This window comes from Drosophila subobscura, chromosome J (genome assembly GCF_008121235.1).
Source record: "Drosophila subobscura isolate 14011-0131.10 chromosome J, UCBerk_Dsub_1.0, whole genome shotgun sequence".
NCBI lineage: Eukaryota > Metazoa > Arthropoda > Insecta > Diptera > Drosophilidae > Drosophila > Drosophila subobscura.
This window is the reverse complement of record NC_048532.1, coordinates 13,367,511-13,380,476: the sequence shown is the minus strand read 5'-3', so window position 1 is coordinate 13,380,476 and position 12,966 is coordinate 13,367,511. Positions and strand designations below refer to the sequence as shown.

The 12,966-nt window shown below is 44.1% G+C and overlaps 1 protein-coding gene across 2 annotated transcripts; it reads left to right on the top strand.

Moving 5' to 3' along the window:
* Positions 1 to 487: 487 nt before the first annotated feature.
* Positions 488 to 12,317, top strand: LOC117895855 (beta-1,3-galactosyltransferase 4). 2 transcript variants are annotated; one of them, XM_034803820.1, is made up of 3 exons: positions 488 to 1,225; positions 10,288 to 11,388; positions 11,460 to 12,317. In XM_034803820.1, exons 2-3 carry the CDS (start codon positions 10,384 to 10,386, stop codon positions 11,895 to 11,897), a joined length of 1,443 nt encoding a protein of 480 aa, XP_034659711.1. In that variant the 5' UTR covers positions 488 to 1,225; positions 10,288 to 10,383; the 3' UTR covers positions 11,898 to 12,317. The 2 variants fall into 2 exon arrangements, with proteins under 2 accessions (XP_034659711.1, XP_034659712.1); XM_034803821.1 differs by lacking the exon at positions 488 to 1,225 and adding an exon at positions 9,887 to 9,908.
* Positions 12,318 to 12,966: the final 649 nt, after the last annotated feature.

Sequence of the window (12,966 nt, the reverse complement as noted above, 5' to 3'; positions counted from 1 at the left end):
TTCCCATTTGTTAATGTTTTATAATAAACTTCAAAAAGAACGGACAGAAATGATCCCAATTAAAAGCGTATATCTGTGCTCATATCTGAAACGCAAAAATGAGTCCGTGAGAGTAATTGCTTGCATGTGACGTCAAGGTATATTATTACGGTATATATTTAATATATTCTTTTTCTCTTTTTTTTTGCGCGCTATTTTTCAAATTATTCAATATTATCAGTTGACATGGCTCTTTTAATGGTTTACACCCATTTACATAGGTAAAGGTAGAAGAACTGCCCCCAAAGCACTCCGAGCTTTGTGCAGTTTTTAATCGGATTAAATTATTTTTTCAGTGTTAAAAGTCTTTGCAAGCTAGTAATATCAAATAGAACATCAAAATCGAGCAATATGATTTAAGACTACGGTATATTTTACGGTATATTTGTAAAATGAGAATGGTATATTTTTGAGTGTTGCGCGGTATCTTTTATCGATAATTCCACGGTCACACTGTACGCGCGGTTGCTGCGCTGTCGTGCCGCGGGCGTTTTTTGTTTTTGTTAGAATATTCAAAAAGAATAAACAATAAACGGTATTTAAAATGCATTAACAAACGCGCATCGTTTCGGTAAACGTTAAGTGAAAATTATCAACAAATTAGCAACGTGCAAAAAGACAGTGCGAAGGTGTGAAAAAATCGTGGTACAGCATCCTTTTAGCTGCTGCTTCTTCTCTTCATCTTGTGCATTCCTTTTCGCCTGCCATTTCGTGCGCGTGTGTGTGTGTGTGCGTGTCCTCCAGATTGGATGTGGGCATGCTCCCTCCTACCCCGCCCTATCAAGCCGCAAGAAATCGTAAATTATTTTAGTGCTGCCAATAAATTGATGCCAAAATCCCAATCGGAACTCGCGCGCGTAGACCTGCCGTTACCGGGCGGTGGGTAACCAACGGCGTTTCGGTTAACTGTTACGGTAACTGTAACTCTCTCGCTGACTTCTGTGTGTGTGCGTGTCGTGTGAATTTTAACAATTAATTAAAAATGCAAACAGCCTGAGGAGCAAAACAACAAAAACAGCACCCCTGTGCTCTCAATTTGAATTCCTTTCTGGTCTCTGGCATGTCCTTGCCCTCATATGCGTGTGTGTGTGTATACATATGTGTGAGACTGAGAGGATTACAACTACATTTGATGTGCCAACAAGAAGAGAGAGAAGAACAGCCGTTTACAACAGCAGCAACAAAGGTAAGTGTCTGATTATAATTAAGCAATCAGTGGAGCCGCTCTCTGGCGCTCGCTGCTGCCCCTGCCCCTGCCCTCGACCTCTCTCTGACCAGAATTGAGCAACACCTTTTGTTTATCCACGTTCCAACTAGTACTTAAGGCGTTTCTTATCACACGACCCCGCCGCCTGTCGAGCATCATCGAAAGCCCATTGTTGTTGCGTGTCCGCCCCCGCGGTCCACTCTCTTTGGTTTTACTCTCTCACTCTCTCTTTTTTGGCCCCAGCGTTCATTGTTGTTGCTGCTTCTGCTGCTGCGCTTCTTTGGTGGAATTTGTTCTCCTGCTCTTTCCCTTACTTTTAACTTTGGCACCGGCTAGCGCGCCCTCTCCCTCTCTTGTGCTCTGTTCTTCTTTTTTTTGTGTGTTCTTTTTTTTGCATGTGGCTGTCGCTGTCGTCGTCACATGGATTGACCTTGAACAAGTTCAGGCACAGTGGCACGCATGCTTATTCTTGTTGTCTCTGTGGACTATGACTGTTCCTTGGCCTTGACTGCAGCTGCCTTTGGTCTAGCTCCACGGTAGCACCCACTGTATCACCCCCTCCCACTCCACTCTCACTCGATCGCCCACTTAACAGGCGATAAATGACGGCGCCGTGGAGTGTGTTTGCTTGGGTCCACATATGCTTGTGTGTGTCTGCCGTATGCGTGTATATTTATCATTCACTCCTCAATATGTCACAATTTCAATCAATTTGTGTGTGCTGTGTGTGTGTTATATATTTGCACTTAAAACGCTCAAATTTTCTATCACATGGTCTCTGGCACCTAAAGCTTTGCTTTTTTCTGGTTTACAGCAGCTTCCGCGTTAAGCTCACACACACACTCTCTGCCTCTCTCTCTCTCCCGTTCGCTATCTCTCGAACTCGCACTCACACTCACACTTGCTCTCTTATTATATTTTGGAATTTGTTCACCTAATCCCCTGCTTTTGCGTCTGCTTTGGCTATTGCTCTTCTTCTGCTTCTGCTTCTGCTACTGCCACTGCTTCTGCTTCTGCTCTTCTTCGCATTCTTATGGCTCTTCTTTCCCACCCCAGCTGATATCTGGCCAAACGGTGGGACCACCAAACGGCGGCAGTTTTATTAGCGCGTACAGTGACCCCTGCGCGTACCAGCCGCTCGACAGCACGTCGGCCTACGTCACAGGCCTAAGCTTTGGCTTTCTCTTTTGCCGCCTTACGATGCAGCCGGCATTTGGGTGTCCCTCTTAAACGAACACTTAAATACTCTGCCGACGATCTTTGAAGAGAGCGCACAGAGCATACATATGCATGCAGAAGAAGATAGCGAGATAATGGGCTAGAGAAAACAGAAACGGAACATTCGACCAGCAAAGTGTCTCAAAGCTCTTTAACTTCTATTCCTAACCGAAAATCATATTTACTCCAATTACTAGAGTATAGCAAATTCGCCAACTATAGTTTAATTCAAATGTTTCGTTTGAAATGGGAGCGCAGCTTTGTTGCGATTTTGTTTAAAAATAAAAGCTTAATCAGCAATTAGCACTAGACGAGTAGACGACTGACAGCCAGCGGGAACATTCTCTATTCACGATAATGAAAGTGCCCTTGTGATTGATGACCGACCTAAGGCCTAAGCCCTGAGAAAACGTTTTTAAAGCACACAAATCTAATCAAATTTCAAATTCCAAGCACTTAATGGGTCGCTCGCTCAATGGATTTTTGCCACTTTATCGAAATATTGCCCCACATTATAATTTGTACAGTAACAAAGGACAGAAATATGTGAAAAAGTGTATGCAAACATACTGAGAATTTCTTATTTAAAGTAAATAAACAAACATTTTTTAGCAAGACTTCGCACTTTAGAAAAATATAATCAGTGTATATTCTCACCTTAAACGTTTTGGCTCATGGAAAACTTTTAAAAATATTTGAAAAAATGTATCTTAATATAACGAACAAATTGGCCATTCATTGTTTTTGTTCGTTCATTTGTGGTCAGTGTTGATAGATATAAAACAGGCGAATAGCATCGGCATCATGTTGATTTTTCGCACTTAAACAGATAGAAATTTTCCATGCGAATTCCAGAATTGTGTAAACATTATTAATGCTTGCAAAGAGTATCAACAATTGGGGTGCCTTTAAAGCGATTTCTTTTCTTTGGTTCTGTTTCTGCACTTCTTAGCAATTCGCTCAAAAGCACTGACCCAATCAAATTCAACAATTCTGAATAATTATTAATCAAAAAGAAAAGGCAAACCAGCATATGTGTATGTATTTCTTATGTATTTTATTACATTTATATATGTTTTGATATCTGCATATTTTGCATTTCTGGAAGCAGGTCCAGAGTGAGTCATCCATCGCTTGGAAGTCAAATTTGAATTCCACAATCACTTCTCTGTGGCCGCCTGTCGCCTGCCACTTATTTCCATATTGTTTTTATTTAATTTCTCTTTCTTTATGGAGGAGATACACAAATATTTGAGGCCTCAGTCCTGTGTTCCCTCCCCTCTCTGGAAGGTGCGTGCATGGAACTCGTTTTGGCCCGGGGGGTTCAGCGACAGACTGGACTCTGGTCATTGACTGCGACTGCGGAACTCTGGACCCGTGAAAAAGCTCGTAATTAAATTTTCATTCGCTGCTCAAGGAGAAGGAATAGTTAAAGGTATTCATAAATTATTTAGCGTGTGTCAGGGAGCGACCGAGCGGCGAACAGCGACCAACCCTGGACGTCGTACCCTGGATAAACTTTTCCACTTGGGTGTGGCCTTCCTTCATCATCATTATCCACTTTCATCGTCATCCCTCACTTCTGTTGACTTTTGTTGTATATTTTGCATTTTCCCTCCTATTTTCCCAGTGCCTTTTAATTGGCAATTTATTGTGGCGCCACCAGTTGGGGCTTTGTCATTGAAAAGAGTCGACCCGCGAGTCTGTCAATCTTTTGCTCTTCTCTCTCTCTACTATTCCTTCAATCAAGTGAAATGCATTTGCAGTATTCTTCACTCTGACTAGAGTATTCCTCTCACCCACTGCTGCTCCTGCTGCTGCCTGATGCCCCTCCCTGCTGCTGCCTCTCTTGCTTATTTATACAGACAGGACACAGCATGGCCTGAGCCTTGGGGCATCCGTTTTGTGTGCGGCTTATGAGTAATGTTCTTTATGGAAAAAGAAAAACACACACAAAAAAACCTCAAGGAACCCACAGAGCAAGAGTTAATTATGGTTTTTGTGGGGCGTACACAGAGAGAGACAAATCTCTTTTGTACCATGAAAATGTTCATTTAATACCCCGCATTTCTCACAGTGCATGGCCAGACCAGAACGGAACCCAGTCGTAGGCTTGTGGGGCAGATTGCATCCGCTGTTGTCTGTTTTGTGGGGGGGGATCTGTGTTGTGGGATGTTTAACAAGTTTGCATCTTATTGCATTGCCAGCCACCCACACTGACATAGAGATACACACACACAGATACACTCGCTAAATATCTAGCTGTCTGGCATCGTTATTTATGTAGCATTTCCCCTTGCAACGAGAGCCGCAAAAATGGGAGTCGCACGGGGCATTCCCGTGCTTCCCTTTTCTGGCTGTCAGTTTTCACAGCATGCTGCTGGCAGCCTTTTGCCTTGCGTCTGGTTTTTCCTTTCTTTCCTTGCTTTTTTTCCCCCGATTTTCCCACTTAATCTGCGGCAGAGGACTCCTTTAAACCGCTGCCAAAACTGTCGCTCTGCTGACTCACATTTTTCGAGAGTACACACCCACTACAGCCGACATCTGGGACATGTCTGGATATTTATACATGGGATGGAATGGGATGTGTGTGTGTGTGTGTGGCAGCATGTGAGAGACATTTGTCTCGCCGTCGCCATTCTCGCCCTAATGGTTGCACTCTTGACTCAACATTCCGAGGACGGGGTAGCGACAGGATGTTAAGTGGGCCTTTGAATGCGGCCTCTCACTTGAGTTCTTGAGTTCTCTGACACACATCTCCCCTTGCCTCACAGATAGCATATCATTCATATCAACCATGACCATTTGTTCAAGATTTGTATATGTTTATAGAAAGAACCACAAACAATACCCCCGCATCATCGCAATAACAGAAAAAAAGTTGGGCCCCGCACGCCCATTTGTGATGCATTCAAATTGTAATTGTTTGATTTTTAAACGTTTTTAATGGTGGTGGTGGTGGTGGTGGTGGTGGTGATAGTTTATGAGAATATATCTGGGAATATATGAGAGATTTAAGTATGGGTTAAATCTAAGATTCATCTTGTTTCTTGGTTACATTTAATTTATGAGCCAAGAAGAGGTCAGGCCAGATGACATTTAATGGAAATTCCAATTTATGTCTGATTGGAGGGCAAACCTTGATCTCTTTCCAATTCAATTGAGAATATTTGCATTTACATAAATACATATCTACTTACATGTGTATTTAGCAAGCAGTTCAAGTGTACAAGCAGCAATAAAATATAGCTATGCCGATAAGCAGTACTAGATAATAAGTAGATGGTAGATAAAACGTAAATAAGCTGTCGATAATTGCCTAAAGCGGTGGTACCAAATGCTCTCCGTAAAGCAAGCAGTACAAGTGTGAAAGCAGTGCACTCTTGGTGACAAGTGATAAGCAGTAAATTTACATATGCTAAAAGCAGTGAGTATGCAAAGAAGCAGTGGATTCTTCCTTTAAGAAATTCTTCTGAGAAGCAGTCAAACGCCTGAATACTTCATCATTCGTTGTCCATGCAACGTACACAGCATATTTATATATTTCTATGTATGTATATTGAACAAAACTTCTACTAAATATCAAAGCTAAAACCTAACTTTTCAATGGCATTCTACGGACAAAGAAAAACAGTTGATTTCAACAACAAATGGAATGGGAAATGCAATTTCAATTAACAATTCCCCCGAACCGGTTTTACAGTCATGCGCGAGCCAAAGCTGGGCAATAGCTTAAGAGCGTAAGAGTTATGAAAGCCATCTCAAAGCCAGACACCACAAAATTGCAAACTAATTTCCACACACACAACAATTGCAAAATATCATCATTACCAATGGGGGGATATTGGATGCTGAATGCGATACCAGATGCAACAATTTGCAAATTTGTTGTCATTGTATTTTGTAGGTTTGTTTGTTTTTGTGTGAGATTTCTGTTCTGTGTTTGTGTACCGATTCGCTTTCTGCTAATTGCCGACACAGACGCCTGCCTAAACTGCCTTTCAGAGCCACTCGAACGTAGTAGCTCTCACGAAAATACAAATACTATAGACACAAAAGTTATGCATGTACACGGGCACATGTATGGGCGTAATATTTGTAACTACATTCGTATCTGTAACTGTGTGCTGGGGTCAGCACCTGGCACTTTTCGTGGCTGGAATTGATAGCAATTACCATGCGAAAAAGCCACTTGAAATATCATCATTCTATCCATTCCCCACCACACCCCATGTGAAAGTGTGGTTGGTGGGGTGGCAGGGAGGGAGACATTGCATTGTATCTAAAGTGAGAGACAACCTGACAGGCATTCAAAGTGTTTTTGGGCAGCAGCCAAAAGTATTCGCGCTGCCTGCCATTCAATTGGAAGCCGCATGGGGCATGGCCATCTACTTGCTGCTGCTGTTGCTGCTGCTGCACGTCTGCTGCTGAATGTCTGCTGCTGCTGCTGCTGCTGTCTGGTGTGTGCAGTGTCTGTAACTAATCAAAAGCCTCGATAAACAATAGAAAACCCGACTGCAGGCAGACGATTCCTTTGTTTGCCGGCTGCTTCTGCCATTTCGACCGCGATAAAATTTAACCTTCGACTTGAAAAACTTTGTTTTCGGGCCTGTCGGTTGTCGGCTGCTCGGCTGTTGGCATTTTATCGACTGCAAAATGCCAGCAGACGTTGAGGTACAACCCCCCTCCACAGGCCCCTGGCTGGCACACCATTTGGATGCCCCTCTTCACCACAGACCCTCGCCCTGCGCCTGGTCTCGTTTTGGGAGGCCTTAAGAGCACTTTTGCTAGAGAGAGTTGGCACGAAAACAAGTGACATTTGAAGCGGATTGAAGTGGGTATTATGTGACAGATGTAAAGGAAACCAATCACAATAGGATTAGATATGAGAATGATGCTTTTTGAGGCAGTATTTCCAGACAGTTTGCCATCAATTAAGACACAATTATGGGATTAAATGTCCCTTAGAGATCAACTCCTTTAAGCACCGAATTTGTAGCTGTTTTTCGCTATTAGAGAACAACTCTAATGGCAACCACCGCTCCTCGTAGCCGCATTAGTCTACGGCAGAAGTTTATTGTTGCAACACCGCCCCAGCGCCGCCCTTGGAAGTTGCAGTTTCGCTGCTAAGCCGTGACGATGGCCCTGGAAGAACGAGCAAGCGAGCGAGTGTTGCCAAAGGTCAAAGGTTCAGTTGTAATTAGTTTTGTTTTGTGTTTTTTTTTTGCATATCTTGAGGCAGGTCTCATCCATCACTACACTGCCGTATTGCCACAACTCCACTTTGGCGATATAGAACCCTGATCCCTGAACCCTGCTGCTGCTGTTGAACCATTGCGTGCTTAGGGGCAACCCTACCAACAGAAGTTGCACGGACCAACAGCAGACCAAGAGCACGAGTCAGAGGGGGAACTAGGACTAGCACCAGGACTGAGTGTCCGAAGGGGCAGAGACTCGTGGCAGTAGTTGGAACAACCCTTTTACATTATTAACCATGTCTATATGAAATTATTATTGGACTGCGGCGAATGCCGAACGAATTTACATGAATATAAAATGTTTATTAACTTTTCGTGTTTAGACCGGACGCAGACCCAGACCGTTGACGTTTCGCTCGCTTTTTTTTTTGCCCTTCTTTAATGACCGCATGCCAGGGGCACTTTTATGAGTTTTTCATGAGCGTTCTGCTGATGATATTCCGCGTAAAGCTAATCTAATCGAACACCCCTCCTGCGCAGCCCCTTATCTAATCATTTGACTGTCAATCGAACATTTTCGACACAAAGAGTTCCCCTGTTCGGGTGCAAGAAAGAAATGTGGTGGCACCACGAACTGCAGCCTGCAGCCTGCCCATGGGCTTTGCACATTTCAATTATGTTGCCGCGACTACGTGACTGAGGCAAGTCTCTGTCTCTGGGTATGGCTGTGGAGTGGAGTGCAGTGGCAGGAACTGGGTAACTGCTGAAGCCAGTCTATCCATCTATCTACGGACATGTGCACGAGTGCATCGTCTTCCGGCGGCCTTTAAACGAACGATATATGTACGTATCGTACGTGCACCATAAAAAGTGGGTAAAGAAAACCTTAAATAATGAATTGAATTATGACAGGAGAACGAGGTTCAATGGACTTTGTAGATAGCCGGCTGCCACCTTTGTCTTCGAATATATATTTTGATTGAGTGAATATATTTTTTGCGCAGCTGAAAGTAGATTTCTTCCTCCATAAATCAAACTTATCAGAAATTTCATCAAAATTGCACTGCAAATAATGTACAGCCACGCTTTCGATTGATTTTTAATGTCACAATCGGAGGGCAGTTACAAATGAAGGCAATAAATGTTGTAATGCTTGTTCTTTATGGCATTACATGATGTTTCAGCGCTTATCTATCGAATGGAATGACAGTTTCCAGACACTAAAAATATTACACACTTTCATTGCAGATAAGTTGAGTGCAACAGCTGCATTATTGCATGAAAGTGAAGTGCAATATTGAGAAGGTAATTCGATAATTGTTAGCCGGTAGCTGCTATTATAAATTCAGTTATCGATTGCACAGCCATTACTACAGAAGTAGAAGCAGCTACACTGAACTACATTTTGACTTGTAGCTTTCGTTGATCATAGATGGCGGGTGGTACATGGTTTACATGCCGCCAAGTCAACTCTCTTACGGTGCGACGCGCTTGAGCTTCTGCATCCACACAGCTTACTCTCTCTCCCTCATTCACTTTGTTGGACAGACACTTCGTGTACATCTCATTTGTCACCTCAAAAACCATTTCTTTGCGGTCATCCCTCATCCACAAATCATCGATTGTTAAGGCTTTGTGTACGAAGAAATCCTAAATAACTTTTTGTTTTCTGTAGATTAGTTTCCTGATCCAGTATTTCAATTGGATTCCTTTAGATACACCATGAAAATCCACTGTAAATCCCCATCCATTGCTTTCCCTTTGCAAACCCTTCAGCTAGCTATTACTAGAAGACTTCCCCGCGTAATCCCCGTGACTTCCGAACACACTCAAACACTTCAGATCCGCCTTTATTGGCATTTTACAGTTAATACCTTGTTTTTATGAAGCAGTTTATGACACTGCATTACCGATAAGCAAACACTCTCCCATTCGCACCCCTAATCGGAGTGTTCTACGAATTTGACGTCATCGACATTGCGATAACAAAGCGATGATGAATTTTCTATTCATTCGATTTCTGAAAGAATTATCTTTATTATCAAGCGCAAGCAATAAATCAATAATTTTCAACTACCCAAAGTCTTGCTACAATTTCAATTTCAATTTCCGATTGTTGCCATTGCCGTACAAGTGGCCTTACTTGTTGGCTTTCTGGTTGAGTTTGTGAATCCATCAGGTGTGCGTTCTCCCTGGGCCACCCGGGCATACCTTTGCTGTGTGCTCCTGCATTAATTATGCCTCAGGTGCGTTTTTTGTGTTGTGACTGACTGGCTGAGTGACTGCATCGATTGCTTCATGACGTCTTTGAATATTGCCTCTAAGGGATGACCCACTAAATGGTTGGTGGTCATCCGCTGACAGAGGTCAGTCGTGTGCGACCTGTTGACACTCACAGCTCGTGCCTCGCCTCGTACCAAAAGCCATTTAGGAAATTGAGCAGCCCCGAAGTGAGTCGTGGGTCCAATCAATTATACTAATTGCTGATTTCATTATCGCATTTGCTGCTATCTGCCATCTGCTATCAGCTGATTGGGGGCTTCCTTTTGGTGTGGGGGATGGACAATTCTATATTTTTTTTATTAACCCACAAAACTGTTCTGCCCTTTACCTATGCCATTGCAGTCGCCACTTGGAGTACCAATTAAATGGCAAAGCCACGCAGAAAACGCTTCCGTTTGAGTCTGTGTCCACGTCCACGTTACAGCAAGCACAAGATCCATGCCACATACGAAACAGAAGCAACAGCAGCAGCAGCATCAGTACCGTGCCACAAGTAGCAGCAGTCACAGGAGCCACAGCAGCAGCAGCAGTAGCATGATGGATAAGCGATCCCTCTGCCTGCTGCTCATCTGCGTGAATCTCTGTCTGGTGATTTGGCTGGTGAGCGTGCAGCAGCCACAGATGCTGGAGTCGGAGGCGCCTGCCTCGGCAGCAGCACTCACAGGAGGTGAGAGGGAACTGGATGGAAGCAGCGGAGGAGCAGCAGCCACAGAGGAGTCGTCGCCACCGCCGCCACGAAGTGCCAATGGAGGAAGAATCGGAAGAGATAGCAGAAGCTGGAGTAGCAGCAGCAGCAGCAGCAGCAGCAGCAGTTGGAGCAGCAAACCAAACCAAATACACGACCCTAGTCGCATCCCTAGCTTTAACGATAGTCTAGAACTAAGTCCGCCGACAGCGCAGACAGCGGCACCGCGGACAAGTGCGCCACAGATCTCCACGCAGCTGATGGATTTGCCGAACTTCTCGTATCTGATGAATCAGCCGCCCTGCGATGACCACGTCCAGGCACTGATACTCGTGCACACCTCCCCGTTCAACCACCAGAAGCGGGCACTCATCCGGCAGACGTGGGCCGAGCGGAAGTACATTGAGAGGACGCCCCTGCGGGTCATCTTCCTGCTGGCGGACGTGTGGCACGAGCGGCCCAGCTGGCAGTATTTCCTCGATCAGGAGAACGCCAAGAACGGGGACATGGTGCAGGGGAACTTCAAGGACGACTACCGCAACATGACCTACAAGCATGTGATGGCCCTCAAGTGGTTCAACGAGAACTGTCCGCAGGCCCAGCTGCTGGTCAAGGTGGACGATGATGTGTACATGAATACGCCGCAGTTGGTCAAGTACTTGAAGGATCCCACGCTGCCGGAGCATGCCATGCTGCTGGAGCCCGATCTGCTGCTCTGCAGGCCCGTCAATGCACCAAGGGTTAAGCGATCCTATCGCGTGAGTAGAGCAGGACAAGCATATCCTTACTTGGAAGAGTTTCCAGATCTAATTTGCATTTATTTTTCCAGTCCAAATGGCGCGTCACGTACAAAGAGTATCCGCATCGATATTATCCGGATTATTGTCCAGGATTTGCCATCGTCTATGCCCCAGCGGTGGCGCGGCGGCTGTTTAAGGCCGCCCAAAAGGCCAACTACTTTTGGGTGGACGATGCCCTCATCACGGGCGTCCTGGCCCAGGAGACGCACACAAAGATCACCAGCCTGCAGCATGTGATCGGCAAGGGAGACACCATGAAGCTGATTGCCGGACAGATTGGCTTCGACCACAAGGAGTTTCTCTTTGCCTTCCATGGCATCCAGCCGCACATGTGCAACAGCCTGTGGGATCTCACTGTGGAGAGTAACTACACACTGGAGGCAACATCCGCATCTGCCTCATCGCCTGCTTCCACCTCCTCTGCACCTGCGAATAGCTCGGCTGCGTTGGGCACGGGCTTTAGTTAGTTTTAAGTCTCGTCACTCGATTCGCGTTTAATCATCTACTTTATGGCTGTTCAGTTTTTAGGGTTTCCTTTGTAAGTCTTTGAGTTTTTATACATTTAGTAGATTAGTTTAATGTTTAGGTAGCATTTTGTCATGGAAGTAGGGAGGAGTAGGAGGTGCAGTAGTAGAAGAAGCCGAACAAAGTCAAGTGAAACCACCACCCAACCACCTGCCTACAATCATTCGTATCATACGAGTATAAGCTAAGTGATTATACCAGATATAGACATACGCAAGTGATAAGCAGAAGCCACTCTCGGACAAGTCAGACAACAGCAGCAGCAACAGCAAGAGAAAAATCAACCACAAAATGCGATTACCTTAAGCACAACTCAATTTAAGTCATAAGAAGACAACAAATATACCAACCATACCATAGTACTTAACGAGAAACCATTAAGAACAGAACAGAGCAGACTCCTGGCAATGTTTGAAGTTTGTTGAGTCACCAAATAATGAAATGAAAAGAAAATGAACTGAAGGACGTCGTAGGGAGAACGAGGAGCAGCGAGAGGCGAGATGCAAGGCGATGCTTTAACTATTTTTTCTATTGTGTAATTATTTTTATAGCCCATCATCTCTTTCGCTCTCTCTTGCTCTAAATATACAATATATCGATACGATCTGATAAATATACACCATAAATTAAATAGAATAAACAAAATACAGTACAGCAAAGAAAAACAAACATAAGAGGGAACACATGTGTACGAATATCAAAAGCAAAAGAGCAGAAAAACCAGAAAACAGAAAACAAAAACAAACGCAGCAAAGCAAAACAGCAATGCAAACAACAACAAAGCTGCAATTGCAAATGAACGAACGAAAAATGTAACAAATGAAATTTATAAATGTGTAATGTGAAAGAAAAATTAACTTAAATGTTCAAGTTTGTCAGAAATTATATTGAAAAATCATTATATAATACAAATCATACGAAAAATGCAGTCGAATGCAGTTTAATTTCACACATTTGAATTTAGCCGCCAGCAAGCAGTGGCAACGGGCAACCAGGCAGCAGTGGGAGTTA